The sequence below is a fragment of the Dermacentor variabilis genome, chromosome 11, assembly GCF_050947875.1.
Source record: "Dermacentor variabilis isolate Ectoservices chromosome 11, ASM5094787v1, whole genome shotgun sequence".
Taxonomy (NCBI): domain Eukaryota; kingdom Metazoa; phylum Arthropoda; class Arachnida; order Ixodida; family Ixodidae; genus Dermacentor; species Dermacentor variabilis.
This window is the reverse complement of record NC_134578.1, coordinates 62,036,505-62,063,350: the sequence shown is the minus strand read 5'-3', so window position 1 is coordinate 62,063,350 and position 26,846 is coordinate 62,036,505. Positions and strand designations below refer to the sequence as shown.

Sequence of the window (26,846 nt, the reverse complement as noted above, 5' to 3'; positions counted from 1 at the left end):
TTGCGGGTTTCCACAGAACTACTACATGTTGTCGACAACTTCGACTTCGCCCTGTCATCTAGCCGCCTTGTTAGCTCAGATGGTAGAGTGGCTGCCCCGGAAAGGCGGTGGTCCCGGGTTCGAGTCCCGGACCAGGACGAATTTTTTCTTCAACTCTGAGGCTTTTCTATCGAGGAACCCGTATGGGTTTCCTTTTTAGCAATTGCTACGAACGGGTGGATGTCTGATTTCTCCCTTTATTAATTACTTCTCTCCACCTTGCGGGTTTCCGCAGAACTACTACGTCAAAGTTAATTTTTACTCCACCATAAGATGGCAGCCATCAAAAATGACGTAAAAAGATATGTTAAAGAAGATGTCCAACCGCGTTAATTCAGCAGGTTAACGCGGGTGGACCTGTTCTAAAGCTGAAGTCTCCGTCTTCCTATATTATTGAATGAGTGTGTCCTTTAACTCTAGAAGTATAATTTCATGACTCAGACATTCAGCCTTTTGCTCCTCAGAGATTATTAGCTCGTCATAGGTGCATTTTACACACTCGTTAACTTTCCCATGAGAATACTCCAACACAAATGCTTACAGCTATCGCAAAGCAATCCTCCGCTTTGTTGGCAAATCCCAGTGACTAGAAAATCAGTAATTGCCGACTTTCAAAGGGTCATGCTGTGCATCGCAAGACGTTTCGGCAGATACCATTCGTCAATGATTATCTATGGTAATGCGAAGCATTTCACCCCTGCACGTGGCCTAAAACGGCAACGATATCGCTGTCAGAGCGCCACACGAGCGGGCAGCTACAACCTGAAGACCTACAATCGTAAGCAGAGGGGGTTGAACGCGCTACACGCCGCTCCAAGTTTGTCTTTCAAAAAAGTGTTCTTGAAAGCAGGCGGGTGCGTCCCGCAAAAGCCAGTACTAAAGGCGGCGCCGCTGGTTCTCGGCGGTTCTGGGCTTGTTAAGTGATAGTCCGCTTGGCTTGCTGCTGTCATGCCGCACGGGTATCTAGTAGGCCCGTCACTTCGCCTCCTGCCTCGTCGCTTCGGTGCGCGTCGCATACCCCCTTAGTCTCTGCAGAGCCTTTCCACTCTTACGTTCCTCTTCCACTTCATTTTTTCAAGGGTCCAGTGTTGAAGACAACAATGTCTACGTGCAAAATAGTGCAGTTAGCGCAATCAAGCCACGCCTATTTGTGGCGCGCACCCCAGTACCGGCGAATAGAGCAAGGTAAGTAGGCACCAAGTTACTATAGCTGGGCAAGCAGGCACCTGGAGACAGCGCGCATGCGCGTGATGCAAGGAGCCGAGCCAATAGCCGACATCGAGCGGGCGCATGTAGGTGCGCGTGTATCCGCGACAAACTGTGGGACCTTGGATGGCCTTGTATTTGAAATTACCTCCGACTACGCAAATTGAAAGTGTATAACAGCGGTGTCTTAACAGGACTCACGTACGGGGCAAAATCCTGGAGACTTACGAAAAGAGCTCTACTTAAATTGAGGATGACGCAACGAGCTACGGAAAGAAGAATGATGGGTGTAACGTTAAGGGATAACAAAAGAGCAGATTGGGTGAGGGAACAAATGCGAGTTAGTGGCATCTTAGTTAAAATTAAGAAAAGTAAATGGGCATGGGCAGGACATGTAATGAGCAGGGAAGATAACCGATGGTCATTAAGGGTTACGGACTGGATCCCAAGGGAAGGGAAGCGCAGCAGGGGGCGGCAGAAAGTTAGGTGGGCGGATGAGATTAAGAAGTTTCCAGGCACAATATGGGCACCATCACCAGTTGACCGGGGTAGTTGTAGAAGTATGGCAGAGGCCTTTGCCCTGCAGTGGGCGTAACCAGGATGATGATGATGATGATGAGGTAAATTGAAAAAAAGGGCGAGTCAAGAACAAAGCGTGAACACGCGAGTGCTTTCTTTCAAGTTCACGTTAATTGAAACCACTGCGAAGTTTAAATATAGATGACTGCCAAAAAGAAGACGAAAACAAATTGAGACTGCCAAAGAAAGTGGCACTTTAAGAGACGCATAGGCTGAGGCTCGTGTTCTGGTTCCACACATTTCCTGATAGGCCCTGTACTTGGCTGGCCATAGTTATAACGTTTCCAAGCTGTTGTCCTGTGCCTGAATAAGCCATGCAATAACCAACATAAAAAAAACAGACGCCACACGTTTTGTCATATCTCCCATATTCCTATGTAGAGAACTTATGCACGGACGTTAAATTTATTTGATGTGTAAATTACCACGACCATGCACAGAACAAAAGTAAGTACTGCAGACCCTGCCTATTGCTTACGTAGGCATCATATGCAATGTGCCGTCCTGAACAGTTGAGGTCTCTCCAGCTAATAGAACGGAAAAAGTACACAAACGGAACCAGTGTTAGAAAGGTGCATTTATTCCGATGGGGGCGAAATGCGAAAACACCCGTGTACTTAGATTTAGGTGCACGTTAAAGAACCCCAGGTGGTCAAAATTTCCGGAGTCCTCCACTACGGAGTGCCTCATAATCAGAAAGTGGTTTTGGCACGTAAAACCCCAAATATTAAATTAATTAATTAAAGGTGCATTTCCCAGCTTCTGGATTTATTGTGGGTTCTGCAAGAGCTTTTTATTTTTAATGGCTAATGTAGCAGCAGAATTTATTTGTCAGGGTTTTTATTTACGACTCAGCATCTGCACTACTGCGTACACCTCTTGAAGCAACGATCAGAGAGAGAAAAGATGGAGCAAATACTACTGTTCTGGGGGCAGAAATTTTCAAAGTATTGTAACTAGTCATGTTGTTCACTCGACAGAAAGAAATGGTAATCTCTTCGGATAAACTAAGAAGATGTATTGGTATTGGTCATATATTAAAAAGAAAATATTATGTACAATCTGTGAGCTGGAATGGCTGGTTAGTTGGTGTACTTCAAGGACGTTACCAGTCCAGTTTTCCGACCCATCCCCGGTATCCAACAATAAAACTAGTATTGGCTCGTTTTTATGTTACTTACAACGCACGCCGTTGTCGCTTACTTCATTACGAGTTCTTCAAGCCATGGACTCTGCAAGGTTGCACCATTTTTGCGGCTGACTATGCTCGTCATCGAAATATGCTGCGTGCCCCTTGTTATACTAAAGTAATCGTGTGCAACGTTATCAACGCAAGGTTGGTTCTACTTGGAATTTGCTTTTCCTAAGTACGAAAAAGGGGATAAAACACGCCACCATGTTCCTTAAAATGGACCGAACAGAAAGAAACAGTATAGACGAGTTTGCGTTTTCTGCTTCGTAAAACTGCCACTCAAATTTACAGTTTCCGTATTTGAATAATTTCTTGGGCAGTCGTCGAGTTGTTCACTCATTTCTTCAACTTTCGTTGGTTTCAATTCGCACAGCTCAAACACATAGTATTGATAGCCTACAGCACACACAGAAAGGGGGGGGGGGGGTCCTGATGTTCTTGAAGTCGTTCAGGAAAGCAGTCATGACAAATTGCTTATGCGACATCCACGAAGGTATTTCCCTCATAATGCTGCAAATACAATATACTTATGGCAAAGTAATCTTGCAAAGTAGAGCACAAGTAGAGCATTTATGCATCTATCACTGTTGCCGAATACTTTTTACTGACTAAACAGAATAAAAATAGTGCGTTATAAATAAACGATATAGATAGAACGAAAGTATCGAACTTTACGCATCATGCTCTCGTCAGAACCTAGTAATGATCAATGTTTAAGTTAAGGTTCGTCCTCAGAAACTGCGTAGATTAGTTAAATTTTTGAAGCGATGTGTATATATATATATATATATATATATATATATATATATATATATACTGCTTTGAAGCAAACGCGCTTATGTGTGTGTGCCGACTGAACAGGAAGATGAAGGGCCGTGCCGTGATCGCCAGTGAGCCCCGAGCTGCGGACAGCCCTTGCAAAGCCGTCTGGTATATATATATATATATATATATATATATATATATATATATATATTTATATCTGTGTGTGTGTGTGTGTGTGCGTGCATTTGTGTGTGTGTGTGTGTGTATACATAACCTGCGCCTCTCAGGACGTGGCTCGTTTTACAGGCTTGTTCAATTTAGCTGCTGACTATAGAAGTCACCTGTGCTGTATGCTGCATCACTAAAGTCTGCTTTATGTACCGAACCAACGCTGTCGTCATAACCTTCATAAAACTCTGAAATCCTCGTCATTCTCATAAAATTGCCATTTTTGTCGAGCAACTGCGCTTCACAGCACGCGCACGACACATTATTGTCGCACGAGATAGAAACTCTAGTCAAATCCCATTCCGCATTGCATCTTTACAAGACAGATAAATCCAACATTCACACAGTCCGTTTTGTTGAACCGATTACAGGCCGTGCCTACTACGAGCACTACTACGTACAGGCGTGCCTACTACAAGTTTCTCTGACTTGGCCGAACCCTCTCCTGCGCGAGTGACCTGTTCAGCTGAGAATCGAAGTACTACCGGTTGCTCATTAAGCGGACACACAGAGTACTCACGAATTGCGCCCTCAACTAAGGGATGCACCCTACTAGGAAGATACGCTGCCATAACGAAAACAAATTTTCATATCCCGATTCCGCATACTTTCTTTCAGCGCACTAGACACATGTGTCTGCTCTTTATCGTACTCATGCCCTTTCCCTATGTGAAGATTTATTTCGAGAACTCCATACTGTACTAGAATTGCATCAGAAGAACGATATTTCTGCTATTAATATATTTTAACTCCTTATTCTTGTATATAGATTCAGCTAGTGCGGCTAGTTGCGCTACTCAGTCGGAGCGCCACACTCGCGATGTGCTGTCGACTTGCTATGTCAGTGTCGACCTACTGTGAACAGCAGCAGTAAAAGCAGTTAACGCTGGTGGAAGTGTAATTCCGTAGCTGCGACAGAGTTGGAGCACAGGGAACATAGGATTTAGAAGATAAACAATGGTCACATACAAACAACTTTGTCATGCAGTTCATAGCTTTCAGTTGACTGTGTAAGATTGTCAGGGCTGAGCACGTATATGTACGCGAGCAACAAACAAAGTGGGTGGCAGGATGGCCGCCACGACAACTAATTCGTAAGACATTGCATGCGTAATTCTGAACATCTGGGCATTCTCCCGCTTGCGGGGAGTTGCCTTTCTGTCATAGCCCCCTATAGGGCTTCAGGATGTATGACTGAATAATCAATACATGTTTTGACAAGCCGTATCTTCCCCGTTGCGGCTTTGGAAAAATATTGACTGACTTTATTATGCTTATTGCCTATAAAGAAGTGATGACCAGAAGAATACAACTTGATATTTAATTCTTGCATTGAGTCTGCTGTAACGAGCTAAACTCACGTAAACATCATACCTTCCACAGACTGATAGAATGAGAATGTGGACTAAGTTTAACGAAAATAACTCACCGTGGGCTGTTTGTTCCCCAGCAGTTCCAGGCATCGTCTGTGGCGGAGTCGCTTGACCAATACCTACATGTTGACTCAAGTTTGCGGATGGTTCGACGGCATTAATGCTGCTGACTGCGTGGCCTGTGGATTGTTGCTGTCCTGCAAAAGTTTTCGAACGTAATCGCCTATTTTATTATCTGTCAAAATAACAGGTATCCGGTGCAGGGTTGAAGGAAACAAAGTTCATCATGGACTTCTAGCACAGCACAACATTTACTGAACAAGACCTTTCAAAAACCAATGTTGGAAAGCAGATAACTGGTATGGATACACCTACTTTGTTATTCTTTTTCTCGTAAGCTTCATTTCAGCCTTTATCACGCCAGCGGCATCAATGAATTGAAGGTCACTACATTCGGCCTTTCTCCCGGCACCCTCAACTTTGCCGTGTGTAGTGAACACGGCATTGAATGGTTTCAAATAGCAGACCAATCTAGTCTACAGTCATGACGTCGTTGTTCTTAGCTCAAACTGCCACGATAACCTTAAGCGCCCTGAGGCAGTACCAAAAGCCATCCCGTCATTTGGGCTGATGCCTGAGCGGCATAATTTCGTATTCTTTTCGAAAACCTTCTGATGCGGGTCCACGTAATCACAAGTCTGGAAAAAAATAACCTACAGAAGATGTTCGTCTAAAATATATCCAGCCGCGCTAATTCACCAGGTTAACGCGGGTGGACATCTTCCTAAGCTGAAGTCTCGGTCTTTCTATATAATCGACGGAGTGTGTCCTCTATCTCTAGAAGATGAATTTCATGACTCGGATACTGAGCTTGCTGCTCCTCACAAATTCTTAGCCCGCCATGGGCTCATTTCAGCTTAGTAAGCTACCAATGAGAATATTCTAACGCAAATGTTTACAACTATCGCAAAAAAACTTACCATCTAAACTGCTCTCGCAATCCTCCACTTTGTTGGCAATTCCCAATGAGTAGAAAAGGCGCACTTGCCGATTGTCAAAGGGTCATGCTTTGCATCGCAACAAGTTATGGCAGATGCCATGCTCGATTATTATCTAAATTATTAGGACGCACTTCTCCACACGTGGCGTAAAGCCGCAACGAGATCATGCCCTGCGGGGGAATGATCACTAGAAGACTGCCACATGGGCGGGCAGCGACGCCCTGAAGACGTACAATGGCTAGTAGAGGTGGTTTCAGACGCTACACGCAGCGCTCAATTTGTCTTCAACGAAGTATTTTTGAAACCAGGCGTGTGTGTCCCGCAATAGCCAGTACTCCAGTCGGGGCCGCTTGTTCTCGGTGGTTCTCGGTTTGTTCAGCTCTAGTTCTCTCGGCGTGCTGCTGTCTTCCGCCGTGCGTATCTAGTAGGCGCGTCGCTTCACCTTCTGCGTCGTCGCTTCGGTGCACGTCGCATACCACCTCTAGTCTCGGCAGAGCCTTTGCACTTTTACGCTCCTCTTCCCCTTGGTACTTTCCTGGCCACATTGTCGACGAGGTCAAGGTATACGCGCAAAAAAGCGCAGTAAGCGCAACCGAGCCACGACTATTTGTGGCACGCACACAAGTACCGGCGAATAGAGAAAGGCGAGTAGGCGCCAAGTTACTAGATCTGGGCAAGCAGGCAACTGGGAGAAGGTGCACATGCGTGTGAAGCAAGCACTGACCGAGCCAATAGCGACCATCGAGAGGGCGCATGTAGGTGCGCGCGCATCTGCGACAAACTGTGGGACCTCGAATGAGCTCGCATTTGAAATTACCTCCGGCTAGGCAAATTGAAAAAAAGGGCGGAGTCAAGGACAAAACTTGAAGACAAGAGGGCATTCTTTCAACTTGGCATTTATTGAAAGTATTGTGAAATTTAATGAAGATGATAACAAAAGAGAACGGGAAAACAAGTTTAGGCTGCCGAAGTAACACTTTAGGAGACACAGATAGGTTTAATTGTGTGTTTTGCTTCAAACAAAGTGGCGCATACTTCTGAATTTTAAGGTGTACCAGCCCACTGTATGCGACGATTAAGTCGTTAAGAATCTAAAGCTACGACATTGTGCGGAAAAAAAATGAAGCACGCTCACCATTTGTTATAGAAATCACCCCTATTCCTGCACCAGTAGTTGTCATTGACTGTGTTGTGGTTGTTTGATGTCCCACCAAAGCGTTTACGCTTCCTTGTTGGCTCTGTACTTGGGTGCCCGTCGTGATGGAGCTTCCGGGCTGTAGTCCGACGCCTGAATGGACCACATCAAACATAACACACGCATCACAGTTTGTCATACCTCCCGTATTTGAACTCATAGAACTTATGCAGGGATGTTACGTTTAAGTGATATGCACATTACCACGACCACGTACCGAACTAGCATAGGTACTTCAAATCCAGCCTAGTACTTTCACTGACATCATGTGCAGTGCACAGTCTTGAATAGTTGCAACCTTTCTATCGTGCAGAACGGGAAAGGACCACAAACGTAGGTGCGCAGCGTTGCACTCACCAGCTTCTGGATTTGTTATTGGTTATAGAACTGTTCTTATTATATTGGGTTCGCACTATTTGTCTGTCAGGATTATTATGTACGACTCATCGTCTACACTGGCGCATACATCTCATCAAGAAGTCACCCGAGTAAAGAAAGAATGGAACAAACACTGTTGCTTTCGGAGACTAATATTGAAAGTATCGTCATTAGTGGCATTATTCACTGGACCCAAGAGAATGGTAATCTCTTCGGATTAACAATGAGAAACTAAAAAATTCAGGGATTACAGAAGCCATCATGTTCCGTAAAATGGACTTGACAAGAAGACAGAATATAGAGGAGTCTGCGTTTCCTGCTTCGAAAAATTGTCACTCAATTATGGCTTTCATTCTTGAACAATTTATTGCCATATGGTCGAGTAGGCCTTCCGTTTCACCAGCTTCATTCCGATGACATTCGTAGAGCTCACACATATAATATTGGACGCCTACAACAATTGTCCAAACCGTAGCGCTGATGTCCTTGTAGTGGTTCAGGTAAGCAGTAATGACACGACGCTGAAGTGACACCCAGGCGGCTAGCATCAAACGGAATAATTCTCACAGAAATGTGCAAATGGTAAACAAAAACGGAGGCAAAGTAATTTTCCTAGGTAGAGCACTAGAGAAGACCCTTTATGCAGCTGTCACTGTTGCCGAATAAGTTTGGTTCTGATTAAAAAAAAGGTTATGTGGGTACGTTAAACGAAATAGAAGGAATGTAAATATATGCCATTCTGTGAATCTAATAATGATCACGTTGCAATCGGTTGATTATCATGAGAAACTCCGGGGAGGCGTAAAATTTGTAAACGATATATATATATATATATACATATATATATATATATATATATATATATATATATATATATATATATATATATATATATATATATATATATATATATATATATATATATATATATATATATATATATATATATATATATATATATATATATAACCTGTGGCTGTCATGCCTTGGTTCGTGTTGCAGTTTTTATAAATTTAGATGTTCAATATGGACGACACCTGTTCTGTACGCTGCATCACCATAGTCAGTTTTATGAATCGAACCAATGCTGGGCTCATAGCCTTCAGAAAAATCCGACCTCCTCTTTCGTTTGCACAAAATTGTCATCTTTAGCGAGAAACTGCATTTCTCAGCACGCGCGTTCCATAATATTGTCGTACGAGAAAGCAACTGTAGCAAAATTCTATTGAGCATTCCATCTTTCCAGCAGAGACAAATCCAACAATTCATTCAGTCCGTTTTGTTGAACAGACTAAAGTCCCCCCTTCCCCCCCCCCCAGTTAAAGACAGCCGCGCCTACTACCAATTTCTATTTCATACTGTGCTTTTGTATAACAGTTTACACCCCCGCCCCAGCTAAGGACACCCAAGCCTAATACCAATTGCTCTTCCCTCTACTTGATCCTGGGGTGCCGGGCTGATCAGCTTAGACTTGAAGTATTAGCGGCTGCTGATTTAGCGGACACATGGAGGGACCACGAATAGGGCCCTCAACTAAGAGTTCCACCCTATTGGGAAGATACTCAACCATAACACACATAAAAGTTTATGTCTCGATCAATTTTAATTTCTTTCAACGCACGACATACTTCTCTCTGCTGCTTTTCATAGGAACCGTTACCCTGCACTCAAAGTATTGCTTTCTGTATATGGATATTTATTTCAAGAACTCCAGAGTGGGCTGTTGTTTCATGAAAAGAACAATATTTGTGCGATACAATTATTTCACGTCCATATCCTTGTATACAGCTTCAGATACAGCAGCTAGTCTTGCTGTTGAGTGAGAGCGCCACACGTGTGTTCTGCTAAAATTTAGGTCTATTCGTGGTTAGTTGCGCTTTTTGCATGTAAATAATTCTTTGTAGGGCTTCATAGATAGATGAAATTTGGACATTTGTGCCATACAAGTTCAAGTATTTATCCTTAAACAAAAGGTTATGTTACAGCAGCCAGTGCTGCAGCTGAATCGGAACGCTAGACTTGTCTTCTATCTCTAAGTCGTAAGTCGTGCGGTTCTTAGTACCGCCCTGGCAAGCTTACACATTTTCTCTGTGCTTTTCGAGTTGGGCCTCCGTAGTATATGAGGTGTGCATTGTAAATATCTATCAAGAACTAAAATGAAGTCATGATAAAGTGATAGTACCAACACTTCAGTTTACTTACCACTTGGTAACTGCGGCACTATATTTCCACCGCCAAGGTTCATCTGCGACTGAGCAGTAGCTTGGCCAATGAGGTTCTGTTGACCAGGATGCAGAAGAGGCACGACCATACCCTTCGTAGTTTGCAGATCTCCTGCGTGAGTTTGAACATTTTCTCAGTGAAGAAGCGCTCCATGACTTTGAATAACCCAAATCGTTAGTAAAGGCCCCATTTGGCTTACGGCTAAAGATTAAATTCACCAATTTCTGAAGAGTGCCTCGTTATCTAGTAATGCTTTCATACGAGATGTTAAGCTGGAAAGTAAAATAATGTGTCACTTTATTACATCTCTCAGTCTCAGGTCTGTAAGTACGATAACAAGTTTCGACATGCCACGCAGTGTTTTGCGGATGCAATGAAATGTCGAAATTCATGTGTGGCAATTCCTCTATTTTGCCTATTTTAAGCACGCATAAAGACTGTTTACAATGAGCTTATCTTGGTACAAGTGTGTTGAATTTTCTGTTCAGAGTAACCGCAATGTTACCTGTCCCTGACAAGGACAAAAAGTCATATTTGAAAGTGCAAGACATATTTGAAAGTGCAAGTCGTGTAGGCGAGACTTTCTACAGTTGATACGTCATGGTACTAGCGTGTTCCTGAAGCTAACAGTTGTGAAACACCTTCGATAACATACGAGCAGTAACAGAATCCACCCGAAACATCCTGACCTAGAATTATGGAACAGGAGTCCCTTTCTTCGACGCGTCGCGTTTTCATTTCTCTGCAGAGAAAAAGGGACCAACCGGTACGAGGATATGGAGAAAAAGACAAATTTCCGCCATCTCAGTCAATTGATTATAGCCATAATGACACAAGGCTACTGCGCCGAAGAAGACAAAGCCAGTGTATAAAATTCGCTTTACGAGCTCTCGACATAATTTGGCTCTGCAATACAAATAAAGGCATACATTCAGGCACGTACCCAGGATTTCTTTTCGGGGGGGGGGCAACAACTCCATCATCATCATCATCATCATCATCATTATCATCATCATCATCAGCCTATTTTATGTCCACTGCAGGACGAAAGCTTCTCTCTGCGATCTCCAATTACCCCTGTCCTGCGCCAACCCATTCCAACAAGCACCCGCGAATTTCCTAATTTCATCGCTCCACCTAGTGTTTTGTCGTCCTCGATTGCGTTTTCCTTCTCTTGGTACCCATTCTGTAACCCTAATGGTCCAACAGTTATCTAACCGGCGCATTACATGACCTGCCAAGGTACATTTTTTCCCTCTTGATGTCAATTAGAATATCGTCTATACCCGTTCGCTTTCTGATCCAAACTGCTCTCGTTCTCTCTCTTAACGTTATGCCTAGCAATATTCGTTCGATCGCTCTTTGCGCGGTCCTTAAATAGCTCTCAAGACTCTGCCCCATATGTCAGCACTGGCAAAATGCACTGATTGCACACCTTACTTTTCATTAATAATGGTAAGCTTCCAGTCAGGAGCTGGCAATTTATGCCGTATGCGATCCAACCTATTTTTATTCTTCTGTGAATTTCCTTCTCATGATCAGGGATCCCTGTGATTAATTGACCTAGATACACGTACACATTGCAATAGTACTCTGCAGATTTCGCGATAACCTGATTGATGACATGGATGTGATCCATTGTAAAGTATCTCTTCCTGTAGCCAGCCTGTTCCCTTGGTTGACAAAATCCAGTGTTGCCCTTCACAGTCTTTAGTGGCCGACTGGCGATCCTGATCTCTTGTTCCTTTGCCGGGCTATTTATCATTATCTTCATCTTCTGCGTATTAATATTCTACCCCACTCTTAGACTGTCTCTGTTAAGGTCTCCAATCATTTGTTGTAACTCGTCTGCATTGTTGTCGAATAGAACAATATCATCGGCAAACCGAAGGTTGCTGTGATATTTGCCGTCGACCTTTACTCCTAGGCCTTCCCAGTTTAATAGCTTGAATTCTTCTAAGCACGCAGTGAATAGGTTTGGAGAAATTGTGTCTCCCTGTCTGACCCCTTTCTCTATAGGTATCTCCCTGCTTTTCTTGTGCAGAATTAAGGTAGCTGTAGAACCTCTGTAGATATTCTTACGCGAAGGACGAGTCAGTAAGACGAGAAGCTATTTACAGATTATATTTACAACAACAGTTGCAGCGCTGACCGGTTAGATTCACAGCGCGTGCCCAGTTCGTTCTTCCTCCTCTTTTCTGGAGTGATGGCGCCCACGCGCCTCGTTCAAACAAACAAATACCACACGCATGTAGCCATATTTTCCAAGCTTTTTACGTAAGCGTTCTGTACTCCTTGATTACGTAGTGTCTCTATGACTGCTGGTATCTCTACTGAATCAAATGCATTTGCGTAATCTATATAAGCCACATAGAGAGGCTTATTTACTCTGCAGATTTCGCGATAACCTGATTGATGCCATGGATGTGATCTATTGTAATGTATCCCTTCCTGAAGCCAGCCTGTTCCCTTGGTTGACAAAATCCAGTGTTGCCCTTATTCTATTGGAGATTATTTTGGTCAATATTTTATATAATACTGGGAGCAAGCTAATAGACCTATGATTTTTCGATTCTTTAACGTCTCCTTTTTTGTGGATTAGTATAATGTCTGCATTCTTCCAGTTTTCTGGGACCCTTGCAGTCGATAGACACTTCGTTTAAAGAGCCGCCAGTTTTCCAAGCATTATGTCTCCTCCATCTTTGATTAAGTCGACTGTTATTCCACCTTCTCCTCCCGATCTTCATTGTTTCATGTCTTGCAGGGCCCTTCTGTCCTCATCGCTAGTTATAGAAGAGTTTCTGTATCCTGTTCATTACTGTTTCTAAGTGAGGTATCGTGACTCCTCTGGGTACTGTATACAGGTCAGCTTAAAACTTTCCGCTGGTTTTACTATATTTTCGAGATTGCTGATGATATTATCCTTCTTATCTTTTAGTGCATGCATCATGGTTTGTCCTATGCCAGGTTTCTTTTTTACTGATTTCAGGCTGCGTTCATTTTTTGCGGCTTCTTCAGTCTCTCTCATGTTATAGTTTCGAATATCAGTTATTTTCGCCTTGTTGATCAGTTTTGACAGTTCCGCGAATTGCGTGACGCTGTGCGGCCGCCAGTCCCATACAACCGCGTAGAGCGCAGGACTCTGCGATTCTAGACGTACTGCGCTCACCGCGAAAGGTTAGAAAAACACCCACATAAGCACAGCAGAGAAGTGGCTAGGTGAGGCGGTTCGACCGATAACTGTAGAAGCATCATTCAACGGCGTTTTCTCTACTTCCTTCTTAAATAAAAAGATGTTGATCCGTAAATATTCTCATAAACAACGGTTAACTTTTTTATTATTCGCATTTGCTTGCAGTTTGGTTGTTGCCTTGGCTCTCTCCCTTAGTAGATCGCTTAATTTCTCAACTCCTTGCGATTTTTGTTTCCAGTTGCCAATTTTGCACGAAAAGTGCTATACAATTAGGGAAAAACAGACGAGGTAACGGGCGACAGTCATCTTGCTTATGGGTTAAAGGTTATTGCAGGGTTTCATGATGGACTCTCTTTCACATTATTTTATTTCCCACCTTATCTAAACCATATCACGTGTAGATGGTTCCGGGCATCTGCCAGCGTCGCGGCGAGGCGTAACTCAAGGAAATAATGAAGCAAAGGGAAAAGTTAAACGCAAATGGCGTTTTCTCTGGCCGCAACTTGTTCCATGAGAGTACAGCCGCATCCCCCTCCTGGCCCCAGGATCAGCCTAAACAAAGAAGGTTGAACTAACAAAAGCAACAGCTATGGGCGTGACGGTTGAATAGATGGTGACAACTGAACGCATCTCGAGTTAATTGCGCGGGTGCGGAATCTATGAGAAAACTGTCCTTCACATTACAAGAGAGGCCGATAACTACCGCCATCTAAAAGCATTGAACAAGGCAGCATAATGCTGACCGATGAACAGCTGCCAAGTGTCAACATTGATCTGGCGGCGCTTTAGGAATGTGTGAGGAGGGGTGGCGTGGGTGGGGAGGGGGGGCCCGGGCACCCACCGTGCCCCCCCTGGGTACGTGCCTGCATACATTAAAAGCCCGGATTCGTGATAAAGTTCTAAAAACATGATATAACATTCGAATAACTCATCATGAGTACCCACTAGGCATCGTTTTGTTCAAAAACCGTGTTTAGCCTTTGTGGTCTTGCAGCTGGTAATGCAGTTATCCGCGTCTTATAGAAAAGAAGGTACCATATAAAATCTGTGTTGCCTGCCCTACATCTTGCTCGACACGTATGTGCTATGAAACACTCGCATTCATCGACAACAGTGTGCAAGGTGTCTATAAATACTAACGCCTGGGATAGTACCAAGCACTCCATCAGCCTCATTGAGGGCTATGCCACATTAGTGTTCTGTAGAAGGTATCACTTGTCATAGAAGAGGGCTCCTTTACAACAAAACTTACTTCAAACTTTGCAAAGATGGGCTTCTAATCCATCTTTTCACAAGAGGAATCTCCTCTTAATTTAACATGATAGCTCTAAAGGCCCCGTGTCGCAGAAAATCCGGCGCCGGTGTCAGCGTCGGCGTAGTTGTCGGTGAGTGAACATTGCCATATATATATATATATATATAACATTCAGGCACACAATCAATAACTACAACATGAATCTACCCTATCAATGTAACAGGGTTACTTACGTCTTCCGCAAGTGTGTTCGCATTCCTGAGAAGTGGGGAACTTATTTCCGAAGAAAGAACAGTCGTATGTCATGAAGCAATTTCGTGAGATCAAATCGAAGGCGTACACAGGAAACACATTGAGCAAGCACAGGTCACTTTCCACTTGAAAATTGCAAGCTTCCCCTGCAATCGTAAAGTGTTAGTGAGAGACTATCTGTTTAAACATAGACTAAAGTGACTATTTATTTCTGAATTCATTTCAAATCAAGCATAATTATTTGCAGTTTCACTCGAAATTCACAGCAGTCATAGCGATAGCAACCTATTAGAGTACTAAACAATGTAAGTCTCGTAGTTCTAGTGGCAGCGCACACTGCAGTAAACATTCGCTTACTAATACAACAATCTTGTTGTCACATGTCCTAAGACAAATAGGAAGCCAAGTTTACTCGATGACCGCGAGCCCTTCGCAGCCTGCCATGAGTACGTATAATTACCACTGCAGTTGAAAGCACTGGAGCAATTTTGTATAACAACGTTGCAGAATAACTTATTCGAAATTTATTTCGAAACAAAAAAAAACGTTTAGTTATGATACCATCTGTTTGATTGGGATGTTCTAGTATTTTCAACGTCCGTTTAAGGAAGTTGGAACAAGGGTCTCTTATCAGTGATCGACAGGATGAGGTGACAATGGCTTTTAGAAACAATTTCTTAATAATTAGAGCACTTCATTTGATCATCTAATTTTGATATCTTTAGAGTCATGCTCGTTTCTTACGCGGCCATACTGATAAGCTGTAAAAAAGGCGACCTTCACCTCTTGTGCTGAAGGTAACGCTGTAAAAAAGGATAGCCACGATAAACAACTGATTACCTTGCAGACATTTGTTTGAACCAAGTAGCAGTTCGCAATGTAAATAGGGCATTGCAGGAGACAGCCTTGTCACTCACTTGAACATAGTAGGAATGTCTTTTCCATATTACACCTGAAGAATCATTCAGATACATGCTTTCGCTACCGCCATATAGTCATCGTCGCTAAGAATAAGGTTTAACTGAAAACTGGTACTTCGATTACCATTTAACTTCAAAAGGGAGTGATAATTAATCAAGAAAGGTAAATGAGACGGGAAAAGTGCAAAGGCTTACCGGGAGGTAATTAACCAATTTGCTACTCTGCAATGGTGCAGGTGTTAGGGGAGGGAGAAAGATAACAACAAAAGCACATGCACAGACAGAGAGACGGGGGAGCACACCTACAAGTGCACGCAAAGAAAAAAACAATGCTGCAGTATCAGAGTTATCCAATCAGGCCACTTGGCTGGAACAACTTCAGTAGCGCGTTCATCACTTTCAGCTGAGAAGACCGTGTCAGGCTGCATTTCAAGATTGTCTGCTCAGAAAGCGGCATGTTGAAGTGTGTCAACGCTGTCTTTGGGGGCTGTTTCTCAGGGCGATGGCGAGGACAATGAAATTGTATCACGCCAGTTGGTGCTGATGGTCTTGATCAAGTGAAAACTCCGCAGTGAACAATAAACATTTTCTTGTTTCTGTAATTTATGTTTATTTATTTTGTATATGTTTCATCGCGCACTTTTTACTTGAAACTGCTCTAGACAACCGATTCTCGAATAAACAAAGGTAACGAAAGTTGTCGCATTTGGAGTGACTTATACTGTGTGTTGCGCAAAATAAAGCACCCAGAGAAGAAAGCAAGCGGTGGACGACAGCAGCACAACCTTCCAACTAATAATTTCCGTACACCTAATTAAGCGGGAATGCATGAAAAAAACTAAATTGCTAAGGCACATGCATTGCAAATGAAATTGGTCATGAGTTTGTGAAATCATCTGAGTAAGCGAAGGCACAACAAAGTACTACATGTTGATTTGCGCAGCCATTCTATTACGGCTGTCATTCAAATACAACACAGTGCTAAACCAGAATAAGATGATACACTAGAACACACAAAGAACTACAAAACTTGAACACCGTTAAAATATTGACACCTGTAGTTCTTTATATTTCTCCGGTGACCGCTTTTCCCAGGCTAGCTCATTTTGAACGTTATCGCTCACCGCAGGCCACGCCTGCATGCAACGCACGTTTCTCAAATGGTATTTATGGTTACATTCGTTGTGAAATGTTACCGAAGCTTGGGTAATACGATTGTATCTGCAATGCCAGTTGTGAGCACTTTCTGCAAGGCACGCCGGCAACAGCGATAACACTGGTATCTTCGACGAGTACTGTATTAAAGCCGACGGGCTTCACCCACTGATCAGACTTCGACGATCGTCGACTGTGCTTGACTATATTGTTGTGCTTGAGTGCAACTTCTTGGTGCTGGATACAGGTTCGCCCAATAAAGAGGTAGTGCGTGATTTATAGTTTTCGCTTCTGTCTCCTTCGTCGTCACTACAACGTGACAATAATATGCACTATATGAGATACACTACTTGACGTTGTAAGGTGCTATTTTTTCTTGACAGTTCGTTCTAGTAAACATACAAGCGACAACATATAAATTTTATCATGAATAGCTCAATGTGCGCGCACACATAAGACAATTCAGATCATTTCAGCGCTGCTCAACTAATAAAGTATAAAAGAGAAATATTGAGAAATAGGTCAATTGGAATATGCTCATGATTGGTTGAAGCAATAATAGACAAAAACGATCGCTTCTTCTTTTTTGTCTTCGTCTATTGCTGCGCTGACAGATCATGAAAATGAAACGCTTTCGAGAAACATTGCTCACCGCTTCGGCACACTCCCTGGCATTCTAGTTGACTTGAAAATGGCGCTGTTGTGCAACTCGGAAAGCACTGTCTCGTATTGGTATCAAAGTACCATCCCCTGGTTGTGCAGTTGGTAGAGGTTTTACTTTGAACAATATCACATCTGAAATCTGAGGCAAATGGATTGGAAAGAAAACTAGACGTAAGCCGGGATACAGGCTAGAAGCAGCATTCTTTATTATACTTTAATATATACTTTATTATAGTTACATTCGTAAGGACATATAAGAGCTTCATTGCGTATTGACAAGTTTTTTTTCCACAGTCAGGAAAAAATAAAGGATACAATGTGCTGTGCTTCATTAACGGCTTGTTAACAAAGGTCTCGGCTGCAATTGAAGAGCCTACTAAAAACAAACCGAATAACAAAGAAAGCGATATAGCATGAACCGCGGGTCAACCCCCAGGCAGCAAGACCTCTCATTGACCTTTTGTTTGAGTGTTTGTCAGTTATTAAGAAGTGCGTTTCGACATTTACGTAGTAAAACACTTTCCACTGAGTTGATTCGCTGTGAAAAAAAAAACGTTTAGCTTTTAACTTATGATTGGCAAACTTTGTGACTCTGCAATCAGAAATCGGTAACAAGGTGCAAAGGCTCAATATGAACAAGAAGAATTTGGGCCTGTCTGTGGACAAAAACTGCATCTCTATATGGGGTTATTGCAAAAATTTAGTGCCATATCAATTTTTATTTATCTATAGCAAGTAAGCGAAACCCCTATGCCTTGTTTTTCTTATATTACATGCGCAATGTTAACGATCCCCTGGTGGCTACTAGCATAAACGACGTCCTCGAACTGGATTACTGCAAGGTCGCGGGATGCAATCCCAGCCACGGCGGCTGCATTCGGACAGGTGCGAAATGCGAAAACACCCGCGATGATGTTAAAGAATCACGAGTGGTCCAAATAACCAGCGTCAAACCTTGACCATTGACCTTTTGTTTGAGTGTTTGTCAGTTATTAAGAAGTGCGTTTCGACATTTACGTAGTAAAACACTTTCCACTGAGTTGATTTGCTGTGAAAAAAAAATACATTTAGCTTTTAACTTATGATTGGCAAACTTTGTGACTCTGCAATCAGAAATCGGTAACAAGGTGCAAAGGATCAATATGAACAAGAAGAATTTGGGCCTGTCTGTGGACGAAAACTGCATGTCTATATGGGGTTATTGCAAAAATTTAATTCCATATCAATTTTTATTTATCTATAGCAAGTAAGCGAAACCCCTATGCCTTGTTTTTCTTATATTACATGCGGAATTTTAACGATCCCCTGGTGGCTACTAGCATAAACGACGTCCTCAAACTGGATTACTGCAAGGTCGCGGGATGCAATCCCAGCCACGGTGGCTGCATTCGGACAGGCGTGAAATGCGAAAACACTCGCGATGATGTTAAAGAATCACGAGTGGTCCAAATAATCAGCGTCAAACAGCCAAATGGTTTGGGTTCTGTTCACACAAGCGGCAAGTTTGTTTGCTTTACTTTTCATTTAGCCTATCATTATTTCACCATTAAAAAGAAGAAATAAATTTTATGAAGCTTTCGTTTGCTTCATTAGCAGTTGGCTTCATATTTTTCTACTTAACGAAAAGTGTACCGCTCGGTTGCCATTTATCTGGTTAATTACTTTCGATAAGCAGTTGACAGAGCAAATGACCCCAGTAGATCCTTCATTTAGGTGTTGGTTTGGTCCTGGTGCTACTACTGCCTGTTTAAGCCAACAAGATATGTTAACCGGATATTTTACAATCAACTGTTCAAAGCAGATCAAAGCAATCAAAGCAAGTCCCAAACGGTTAAGATAAATGTACTAATTTCAGCGCAAATTACAAGTATCAAGCATCTGTCGGATTTTCGTCGCACCGCAGCAGCTATTCTTCGTTCTTCCTTATTGATGATCTTACTTTCATCTGTATGTTTTCGTTATTCAACAGAACGGCCACTCCGTAGTTTATACGGCACTGGATTGGGCTCCATCGTCCGGCAGTGTAGACGCTTGCTTTGAGAAATATCAACTGCTTATTATTAACATTACAAATAAAGACAGGAAAGAACGGCTACTTGAAAGCATTTCAAGACGTGTACAAGGACGGAAAACAAGAAAAAAGAGAAACGATAGGAGGAACGAATGCGACACCTAGACTATTGCAGAGGGTATGCGTGGGTACTGGCCCTAGCTCCGCGCGATAGGCACTCGCAGTGCCCCGGCAGGTGGCGCTTGAGTCTAATGCACAAGAAAACCGCGCTAGGTGGCATTACTGCGCCTAGCTAAGAGCGCCATCTTCACAAAAAGATGGCTGCGTCAGCATTTCCGTGACAGTAAGTTTTCCTCTCCATAGTGGAGACAAAAAATAATCGGTGCCCTCCATTGTGCGAAGAAAGATGACTAGGGAAACTGTGTATGCGGGCACCTTAATGGCGGACTGCACCTCCACCGCGGGTCGGCCCGGCATAGCACTAGCTTCGGGATCGACCCGAGTATGATCATCATCATCAGCCTGGTTACGCCCACTGCAGGGCAAAGGCCTCTCCCATACTTCTCCAACTACCCCGGTCATGTACTAATTGTGGCCATGTTATCCCTGCAAACTTCTTAATCTCATCCGCCCACCTAACATTCTGCCGCCCTCGGCTACGCTTCCCTTCCCTTGGAATCCATTCCGTAACTCTTAATGACCATCGGTTATCTTCCCTCCTCATTACACATCCTGCCCATCCCCCCCCCCATTTCTTTTTCTTGATTTCAACTAAGATCAGATGGGGAGTGCTTAACGCCTGCTTCACCTCAGCCGTAGGTCTGCCCAGCATTGCACTAGCTTCGTGATCGGCTCCCGTATGGGGAGTGCTTAACGCCTGCTTCAGCTCCGCCGCGGGTCAGCCCGGCATTCCACAACCTTCGGGATCAGCCCACGTATGGGGAGTGCTTAACGCCTGCTTTGGCTCCGCCACGGGTCAGCCCGGCACTGCACTATCTTCGGGATCAGCCCACGTATGGGGAGTGCTTAACGCCTGCTTTGGCTGCGCCGCGGGTCGACCCGGCATTGCACTATCCTCGGGATTGGCCTACGTATGGGGAGCGCTTAACGCCTGCTTCAGTCCCGCCGCGGGTCGGTCCGGCATTGCACTAACTTCGGGATCCGCCCACGTATGGGGAGTGCTTGATGCCTGCTTCACCTGCGCCGCGGCTCGGCCCGGCATTGCACTATCTCCTGGAGCCGTCCACGTATGGGGAGTTTTTTCCTTACCACGCCAACGACAGGAAAGTTTCCTTGGATAGTAGAGGTATACAGTTTCCCTGTAAACAAAGCAGACACACCTAACAGGACCAGCAGATAGGAGCCACTCATTTCCGCGGGCCTTGCCGCGCATGATCTGAACCTTTTCTTGGCAAGCAAAAATAGTGAAGCATGGCTCACACATTAGATTTCCAGGCGTTTATTTCTCCAGCCTCAGTTATCTACCCTGTCATCTGTGTCGTCCTTTTTTTTGGCAGTAGCATCGGAATTCTAGAAGGAGGATGTTGCCAACCGCAATGTCTGCCTATGCGCCCTTTCGCTATCTCATAAATGTTTCAATTGCGCTCGCTAAGGCTATCATAAAAACACCTCCTTGTCTGGTCCATATAAGTTCCGACACGCGAAAGGAGATTGCATAGACACAGCTCTCCACGCATGCCACTTGCGGTTTCTTGTACTTTTTTCACATTCTCCTGCGTGAAGTTTTCACAATTCTAAAATGCAGTGCAACAAGTACTGCATTTTAGCTGCATGTTAGCTCCTGTTTAACAAACCCCCTTTGTAATTCCATGGTGTGCATGCCTGTTATCTTTTGTTTGGTGGATTCCTTCAGAGGCGATAATATATTGCGATCACTGCGATCCGCCTGTACGGTAGTCAGTGCACGCTTGTGTTTGCGTCTCCACGTGTTATTCGCTCCTAGATTGTACTCAATACCTGTCATCATTGATCAGAGATACCAGTTAGCTCAAAACCACCACAAACTATGTATTGATAACCCCCCACGTGCGCGCGAAAACATTTAGCATATTTTCCATGCAATAGACGAGTCTGGTACTTCGCCAGAGCAATAATGCTCCATACGCATCACTCAGCAGCTGTGTTATTTTCAGTCTTAACGTAGAAATAATGTTTTGCAAGTCCGATGGCACGATCATATTGTGAGGACCGTGGCTATGCGTACTGTCTAATGCATATTGTGTTCTAAAGTTGCGCATACTGTTGTGTAGGCAGGTAGCACAAATAACAATCAAATATGTCTCAAGGTTTTTCTACGTTTCCCCGCAGGAAACTTCAAGTACTCGCACCGCGCGGCGCTATACGCCTCTGCGTCAGCACCACGCAAACACCCTGGCTCATCGCAGATCTTCTCTCTCTCGCGTTATTACGCTCTGATTCCTTTTCTCACAGCCACAATATTGCTTCCTGCAATGATGTTATTTCGTTTTCTGGTCTGCAGTTGAAGAATTTAGTCTTTAGAGACTCTGTGGTGCGAATACCGCAGAACAAGATCAGAGACGCTTAAAACACGCAGCCAGTCTCCCTAGCACAGCATGTTATTAAAAGAGTTGATATCTGACAATTTTAAAGCCAGGCAATTCAGCGAAGTGTGAAAACTGAACGTGCATACTATGCAGAAGAACATCGCTTCTTGAAGCAACGACATTTTTAGCATTTAGAGCAGCACGTTGGCTTTTTTAACGCTACATGCACTCCTATGTAAAGAAGTGCAGCATGGATGTGCAGTGAACTAGGACCTCTGGTTGCGTCTTAGAGCGCAGCTCTTAAGCGTCCATTCCTGCGGTTAGCGTCGGCGTTCTCCCACGGCGTAACCGAGCGAATGAGCACAGCGAGAGATGAAAGCGAACGCTTGTTGGCGACCTTGTTGCAGGTTTCCTTGGCACACGGCGGCCTGTTGACGGGAAACGTCAGGATGCCCAGTCCCTTCGGGAAAGGGACTAACAGCTTGATCCGGTTACGTCGTGAATTGGACAGCCAGTTCAGCTCAGACGCGCTGAGCCTCGGTAATGCGATTGGCAGCGTTTGCAGCGCGCGCCGCGTACGCTCGAAGACGCGCTCCTTCACGCTAGCGTCTCTCGCCTTACCAAAGCGAGCAGCAGTTTTAACGCGATAGCGTTAAGGAGCTCGTGTCCCAGAAAAGCCGGTGTCGTCAGCGTCGGCGTCCGCGGCGTTGGCCGTGAGCGATAAATCACGGCAGGCACTTCATAAATAAAAAATTGGAGGCTTATCAAGGTTAATTCGCATCCACTGGGCTTAACCTTAGCGTATCCTTAGCGTTTGGAGGCATCTTGACCGCATACACGCCCGGCGCAAAGACGCTGGCGCGGTTGCGGGCACAGAGACTGTCGCGACGGCGGGCGCGCGCCGCTTCATCCCTGGCGTGACGTCACATATCACGTGATGCAGCGATGGTGGCGCCGCCGCCACGTCGCGCGCGACGGCGCGAACCGAAGCTTGGAGGCCTCCGCCGGGCGACGTCCGACGGCGCGATATGAGGCCCCATCTGCAGCTGGTGTGACGTCATCACGTGACGTCACATCATGTGATCTCACTTCAGGGTCAATGGTGGCCACCGCCGGGAGGCGACCGACGGGCGCGATATGAGGCCCCATCTGCAGCCGGTGTGACGTCATCACATGATGTCATGTCACGTGACCTACTTGAAGGTCAATGGTGGCTACCGCCGGGCGTCGCGCGAAGGTCCGAAACCTACGTTAATATGCTTCGCATAACAGCAACTTCCAAGATGGGCTGGGTGCGAATCGAACCAGGGTCTCCGGAGTGTGAGACGGAGACGTTACCACTGAGCCACGAGTTCGATGTTTCAAAGCGGTACAAAAGCGTCTCTAGTGAACGCGGTGTTGCCTTAAAAACGAGCTGTTTCTAAGGCTTGCTCAGGCGCACATTTCGTTGTCACGCCGAACGCTGCGTTGCTCGACGCTCACCGCGTCCGATGCGGGGCGCGTAGTCGCTGCGCCGTAGCCCATTGTCTTACACCCCTTGGCGGGTCGACGGGAACGCTGTCGCGTTCCACTCTTGAAGGCGAAGCTTAAGCGTCCTCCAATTTTGCTTAGTTGGTGTCATCCGGAGCGAATCAGTGTGCGGCGTGTAAGCACTTCTGGTGCATGTTGAAGCAGCGCTTTGTACGCAGCGAGGCGTCACAGCCCTATCGGGCGCGAGCGAAAAACCATGCGCGGAAACTGCTTCGTCACCTCGACAGAAGGCATACATTGCTTACACCACGCTACACCGCGTACGAGCACATCATATTTGGATTTCTCCGCCCTTTCTGCGCATGCGCCAGGAGCAGTGATCGCGAGAGAGAAAAATTACCGACGATTACGTTACTTCCTAATGCGAAATTTGAGCGCAGCAAATAAGCTGTTTCACCTTTTCGATAGATTGAGGCAAAGAAATCGAGCAACACATGTATGCGCTATCACAGAATTTTTTTTTTATTTTTCACACGTATTCCTTTAACAAAGACTCCACTAACAGTTCTTGACAGTCATGAAGGAAGCTTTGTGGTCGGAGAAATAGACTGATATATGTTCGACTTGGTACACCAATGCTTCATTCTCAAAGACGAGATCTATACAAGTGCCTCGCGAGGTTGTCACAGCCGTGGGACGCGTTACGAGCGAGAGGAACGGGATGTTCTCCCGCATAAGTGTTAGGAAATTGCTGTTTGTCTTTATGTCAAGCCGCCACCGATCTGGCTCTCTGATTGCCACCGCACAGGGCGAACGGCAGCGGCAATTTCGGCTCGGGCGGTGCACATATACAGATCCGCCGCCACCGATCTGGCTCTCTGATTGCCACCGCACAGGGGTTGCATTGGAGGAGGAGCGAAGAAAGGAATTAAGTTCGAGCCGGCGCTTTGACAACCGGAGACTCGCAGGAAGAGGGGGGAGGGGGGCGGCGTGTACACCCAGCCGCAAACGATGGGGGCAGAAGCGCGCGCAGCAAGCGGACAACACGATAAAGGGAGGAGGGAAGAGATAGCAGCGACTGACTGATGCAACTGAAGAGCACCCTATCCGCCACACAAGAACAGGGGGGGGGGGACCCTTTCCTCCTCTTTCTGCATGGCGGCGACGGTGTTCTATGCAGTCACGTTATCTTGACTCTCTAGCGGCGACAGCGGCATCCAGCGGTATCAGTCGGTCGCTGCTAGCGCTGGGGGGATGAAAGGGGGGCGGAGCTTGTTACGAGGCCGACGACAACGCTGACGACGACGCGAAACCCAGGAACGGACGCCAAAGAGCTGCGCTCTAAAACGTGGGGACTTTCGGTCCTTGAGATTTCTCTTCGCGTAGGTACTACGGAGAAGAAAGTTGGTAGCTCCGTTCGTCCCTAACCGAGCTGGCAACGCAATCGACAGAATGCGTGGCCGGCAACGCGAAGAAGCCGTGCCCAAGGTTAGTTTGTTGCTATTTTGTTGCGACGGTAGCATATAAATTTTTATAGTCGCAGGGGGTACGTTTGGAAGTGAGGTGTCTTCTCGGATGACTTTAGTGGCAAATCATTACATCGTCCCGATGCACTGTTCATTTGTGTCGTTCAGCATACCATACACTTCAGGGGAATCGCGAGAACGGAAACAGTTTGTGAATTCAACTGCTGATCTGCCGATGAATTAGTTCTTAATGTAACTGAGCATACAAGACACTTGGAGATTCGCGGGGATGGAACATCTTGTACGCTGTATGTGAAAGTACTAAAGCTTGCGTCGCCATGCAATCTGAGCCGTAAATCGTTGTGAAAGCTGTACAGCCACACTAGCAAAACACTACGCCCTGCGGATGAATACGGAACAAATGTATGCTACAGAAAAATGGTCGTCATGCAATTGCATAGTAGTAGACCCTTGGAAAGCTGTACAGTAACACTGATATTGGCTACGTGGTGCAGATTCGTGGCGATTCTGAGGTGCTTGTGCGCAACGGTAATTAATGAAGGAGCGCGTATTACTGTATGTAGTAGCGTCACACAAATGAAAACACGCCTAGCGCTTACGACGTTAGCCGAACGCCGGCGCTGCTTGCGTCTCAAATTTTTTCATAAGATATTTTACAACAATACTGGCATTAATAAATCAAAATACATGCTTAACCCGCATTACACATCCCATCGCCGTGAACACCCATTAAAAGTAAGGCCAATGAAGTCAAGAACGAACTTGTTAAAGTATTCTTTTTTTCCAAAAACCATCAATGAATGGAATGCTCTGCCTCAGGATACCGTTTCTAAAACATCAAATTCAGCCTTTTTCGAAGAACTGCTTGACATGTGATCATTTCGCGTGTTTCGATGTTTTTTCCTTTTTTTTTTCGCGTTTCCTTGCCTACTATATGTATTTCTGAGTGTAGATGTGTTCATATGTTCATGTATGCCCATGTATGTGTGTATGTATGTACATATAGTCCATTTCTTTTTTTTTCTCCTTTATGTTTTGGCATAGTTATGCTGCCTGCACTGCATTATTCGTCACCGTGTTTTTTTTTTTATGTAACCATATTTACAACTGTTTAACATGTGTATTACTTCCCCCCCACTGTAATGCTCTCCGAGCGAATGTGGGACTGTATAATAAATAAATAAATAAATAAATAAATAATCCCAGCTGTTACGATATCTAGCTCATATACGGGCAACTCTATGTGGGCGAAACAAGGGCTCAGATAGCTACAACCGCGTGCGAAATAGCTCTGAAGGCCTGCCAGCACACTAGTTCGGCGTCTCTGTGCTTGTACTGCGACAGGAGACGTGACGGCTGGTGCGCACGTATATCACGCTATATCCTCTGAGAGTGGCCGCTTTGCACTCTTGGTATACGTCTCCGCAATACACTGCGCATGCTTGATTGCGCGACATTGGTGCTTCACGGCGAAGCTGACTTTAGGCAAACGGCTTTGTGCAACGCTCGAGCAATATTGTCCGTCCCTGCGGATAGAAATCGCATACACGTTCAAGCTATTTGAGGTGCATTATTTTGTCGATGTTTACCCCTCTTTACTAACTGAAGAAGATAACGTAAGCCTGTGTGGGTGATTTAGAAGATTGATAACAAGCCTGGTAATCTATGTGCAGCCAGTCAAAAAACACTATTTATGCAGGTGTCCACGCACCTGTAAAAAAAAAAAAACTGCAATT

At 44.8% G+C, this 26,846-nt stretch overlaps 1 protein-coding gene across 1 annotated transcript in view; it reads right to left on the bottom strand.

The window, feature by feature from the left end:
* The window catches only part of LOC142563298 (uncharacterized), a 65,061-nt gene that overhangs the window by 31,995 nt on the left and 6,220 nt on the right, over positions 1-26,846 (bottom strand). The window contains exons 2-6 of the mRNA XM_075673852.1: positions 17,607-17,756; positions 14,861-15,025; positions 10,159-10,290; positions 7,519-7,671; positions 5,439-5,579 (exon numbers count right to left, since the gene is read on the bottom strand). Of these exons, the coding sequence (XP_075529967.1) occupies positions 5,439-5,579; positions 7,519-7,671; positions 10,159-10,290; positions 14,861-15,025; positions 17,607-17,756 (741 nt within the window). The remainder of the gene's footprint in view (positions 1-5,438; positions 5,580-7,518; positions 7,672-10,158; positions 10,291-14,860; positions 15,026-17,606; positions 17,757-26,846) is intronic.